At 34.9% G+C, this 4,412-nt stretch overlaps 1 protein-coding gene across 1 annotated transcript in view; it reads left to right on the top strand.

Annotated features, from left to right (window-relative positions):
* The window catches only part of LOC106870186 (autophagy-related protein 2 homolog B), a 161,036-nt gene that overhangs the window by 144,464 nt on the left and 12,160 nt on the right, over positions 1-4,412 (top strand). The window contains exons 36-37 of the mRNA XM_014916188.2: positions 1,410-1,511; positions 1,908-2,230. Of these exons, the coding sequence (XP_014771674.1) occupies positions 1,410-1,511; positions 1,908-2,230 (425 nt within the window). The remainder of the gene's footprint in view (positions 1-1,409; positions 1,512-1,907; positions 2,231-4,412) is intronic.

Below are 4,412 nucleotides of genomic sequence, written 5' to 3' on the forward strand. Positions count from 1 at the left end.
TATATATATATATATATATATATATATATATATATTTGCCTACATAACAGTCTACTAACAAGTCTACCTGTGTATGTAAATACAGTGGGTATTGGGGTATCACTACCTTCTATGTGTGTTTCCTATTTAGTATGGGGGATGCTTCATTTATAAGGATGTACTTCAGTATTTGTCTGAGTGATGGGGTCTTTGGGTGCTTGGATAAAATGCGGATGTCAAGTCGGCCTAGTGTGCCTCCATGTTGGTCTTTTGGCATGTTGATAGAGTATGGAGGAATGTTTTTTGTCGTCATATTGTCTCAAATGTTCGTTTAATCTCTCCGCAATGCTTCCAGATGTCTCACTAATGTATGTCATGTTCATGTCTTTACAAGCACCCTCTATGCACCTTATGCTGTAAACTACATTTCTAGTTCTACAGTTAATGCCAGACTTAATCTTACATACCATGCAATTCTCATTGGTGCATGTGGTGTTCTCAAAGGGGGTACACCCTACATAACTGTGATCTGATGGAGCTCCCTGACTATACACACACACACACACACACACACACACATACATATGTGTATACACATGCACACAAACAAACAAAAAGAATGCAGCTCCAATAACGGACAGCCAACAACTAATGAAGATGTTGCAAGAAGCAATGAAAATTTTAGAATAGAAAAAATAATAAATAAATAAATGAGTGGAAATAGAATCAGTGAGTGTGTTAAAACAGAATGATTCTCCCCAGACACAACAAAATATGCTTCAGCACACGAATTCACATAAAGAATCTTGCAAACCAAATACAAAAGAAAGTTTCAAAAATAACTCTTCTTAATGAAAGCTAGTGGATGAGATTTCTACAATATTATACAATTGTAGGAACTATGGCTAATAAAGTGAGGCTAAATATATATATATGGCTGGTGGATACCAGACATTTGTTGTTGTTATTGTTGTTTAGTCCTAGCAGGCCTGTAATCATGACAGGACGGTTATAGTTTTCCAGCCATGGCCATCCTGTCTTTTTTAGTAGTATTAAAGACGACATTATTCTGTATGTTCATCCTTTAAGACAGTGAAATTCTTTCAATGAGTCGTAGACATTTGTGATTAAGAGCTTAGAAAATTTAAGTTCGTTTGTAAATATTGATTGGCATATTTAATAGGAATATTACCACTGGTTTGGAATATTAAGAATAGTTAATGCAGATAGATGATAGTGTTGTCTGTGGTAGATGATAGGAAAGGGTTTCAGAAGTAGTCTGAAGCAGAATTATAGAACCAGTTTGATTTATACAAATTAATCTCTAGGAGTTATCAGAAATTAGCATATAATAAATGGATCTACACACAGGTTACTTTTTTGTTTTTTCAGAAACTTTAATGTAAGCTATTCTTTGCTTTGTGTTTCAGTTGCTCATCAAAGCTTTGCACACATGTCCAGATCCTGCTGTCCCTGCTGAAGAATGTGCCCTTAAAATATCTGTTCAACCTATCAAACTCAACATTGACCAGGTTAGTTGATCCCTGATATTTGTCCTAGTGTAGTGAAGTACTATGAAAAATTGCAATCTAGATTCTAGCATATCTCCCCTATCATATTTCCATCTCTCACAATGCTTATGTTAGCAAAAATTAAATAAATTGTGACAGAATAAACTATCTAAAAGGTATCAACTATTCATTGATCTACAGATACATTAAATTTGAAAAGTTTTTAGAAAAAGTTTGCAGCCCACAGAAAACATCTTTGTGGCCCATGTAAGAATAGAATTACTTACCTTGGTGAAGAGTTATGATAGATATATTGAGAACATGTCAGTGAAAATGTAATTTGATGATTTTATTTCACTAAAATCGCCATTGAAACATCACACTTTTTTTATTCTATTTTTTTTTTTAATCTTCCAGGATGCTCTCTTTTTCCTTATGAAGTTTATGTCTGAAATTATGAATGGTTCCTCATCAATAGATCACTTAAAGTCAAGGAAATCTCCAGAACATGAATTGAAAGCTGAAAGTTCTCGGAGACGTTCTTCAAGTAATGCACCTTTACCCATATTGAGTACAAATATTCAAGGACCACCGGCCAGTTCTGAAGAAGATGATAAACAACAGGAGATGTTGATAAAATTTGATATCAAAGAATCGATTGATCTTTCTTCAGAATCTTCTACCTCTGTACCTTCTGAAAACAAGGAAAATCGAACAATGTCTCAACCCACCTATTTCAGGTAAGGATAATTTTTAGTCTCATTAAAAACTAATCTCACTGTTATTTAAAAAAATTATTCATCATCATCATCATCATCATTATTATTATTATTATTATTATTATCATTATCATTATTATTATTACTATTGCCATAAGGTGGTGAGCGAGCAGAATCGTTACCTCACCAGACAAAATGCTTAGCAGCATTTCATCCATCTTTACATTCTGAGTTCAAATTCTGCCAAGGTCAACTGTGCTGTTCTCCTTTTGGGATCAATGAAATAAGTACCAGTTGAGTACTGGGGTTGATATAATCAACTTGCCCACTGCCCTGAATTTGCTGGCCTTATGTCAAAATTTGAAGCTATTATTATCATAACCATCCCAAGGTGGCAAGCTGGCAGAATCATAAGCATGCTGGGCAAAATGCTTAGCGGCATTTCATCCGTCTTTGCATTCTGAGTTCAAATCCTGTCAAGGTCGACTTTGCTTTTCATCCTTTCAGGGTCAATAAATTAAGTACCAATCGAGCACTGGGACCGATGTAATCGACTTCATCTCTCTCCCAAAATTTCAGGCCTTGTGTCTATAGTAGAAAGGATTATTATTATAACTATTATGAAGGCAATTGATTAGCTGAACTTTCTCAGAGCATTGGACAAAATTCCTTGTGGTATTTGTTTCCAGCCTTTCATATTCCAAGCTTAAATCCTACCAAGATCAACTACTTTGCCTTTTGTCCTTCTGAGTTTGATAAAGTAAAGTACCATTCAAGTACTGGGGCAGAGAATTTCAACTAACACTCTCCTTGTTAGAATTCCAGGTCTTGTACCTTTGTTAATAGTAGTATCCAAAAAAATAGCTTGGAACAGCCCGCATCCTATGCAAGACACTATTAGTTCAATAATACAACCTAACCAAAACAATCTACAAACACAAGACACTCAATACAGCAAATATCCTATGAAATAAACTATCACCAGCAAGTTGGATACCCAAGGCATTACACACACAACACATGATACAAACACTAATACAACAAAAAACTGCGTCACATCATATAAAAAAAAAGAGACTGATGCAATACAATACTGGGAAAAGTTTGCACATTCCCAACGACAGAAAAGAACACACAATGCTGCACACACCTTGGCAACATGGATGTGTAGCAGATGATGCAGCAGAAATTTGCCTGAACCTACCAAATGTTGGACAACAACAGTAATAATAATAATTATAATACCAATAAAAATTGTTGTTGTTGTTGTTGTTGTTGATGAGAAATGGAATTGTGAGAGTGGTTAACAAATGTTTTTATGTTATTTAGTTATATTCCTTTATGACTTTGTGTGTCATCCTTCCAGGGTCAACAATCAACTTCTAATTAACTACTGGGCTCCTTTAAATCAATGATACAACTTATCCAAATATGTGGCCTTGTCCACATGTTAGAAATTGTAATTATTATGGTTATAAAGAAAGTGGAATTATATAAATATTACAGTACCATCTTGTGGTGTTTAATTTGGTTGTTCTGCCTTCTGAATTCAAACATTTCTAGATCGTTTTTGACCTTTTATCACTTGTCAGGTATTAGAATTGATCAACTCAACACACACTCTGTCACCAAAATTATGACCGTGGAACATAAAATAGTATTTTACATTATTTTAATTTGCCCCTCAAAATTCTGAATTTAAGTTTTATGAGGGTTGACTATGTCTTTATCACTTTCCAATGCAGCCCCTTACACTCCCTTACACCGTCTCACTTTCCCAACCTCACCATCAACACTGAACAGTCCTTTTTCTTATATTCTGTTTATCTCTGCAAGTCTTCAGATTCTTCAGTGATTTAAAATAGTTCATAAAATGACTAAGTTTACCTCCATTATGTTTAATAAACATAGGCAGTGAATTGGCTGAGTCATAGAGCATTGGACAAAAAACCATTTAACATAATTTTGACTTGTTGCATTCTGAGTTCAAATCCAGCTGAGATCAACTTTAGAGTGTCAGATTGAATGTCCTGTGTTATTTGTTTTGACTCTTTGGATTCTGTCTTCAGATCCTGCTTTGGACTTGCGTGCTTTTAGCTGAATCCATTCTGTACAAGCATTCAGGACAGCTCTGTAAAATTTATAGATACCTTCCTTCCCTCCCTCCCTCCCTCCCTCTCACCAGTCTTGAAAGTGTTCTCTA

This window comes from Octopus bimaculoides, chromosome 3, assembly GCF_001194135.2.
Source record: "Octopus bimaculoides isolate UCB-OBI-ISO-001 chromosome 3, ASM119413v2, whole genome shotgun sequence".
NCBI classification, from domain to species: Eukaryota; Metazoa; Mollusca; class Cephalopoda; order Octopoda; family Octopodidae; genus Octopus; species Octopus bimaculoides.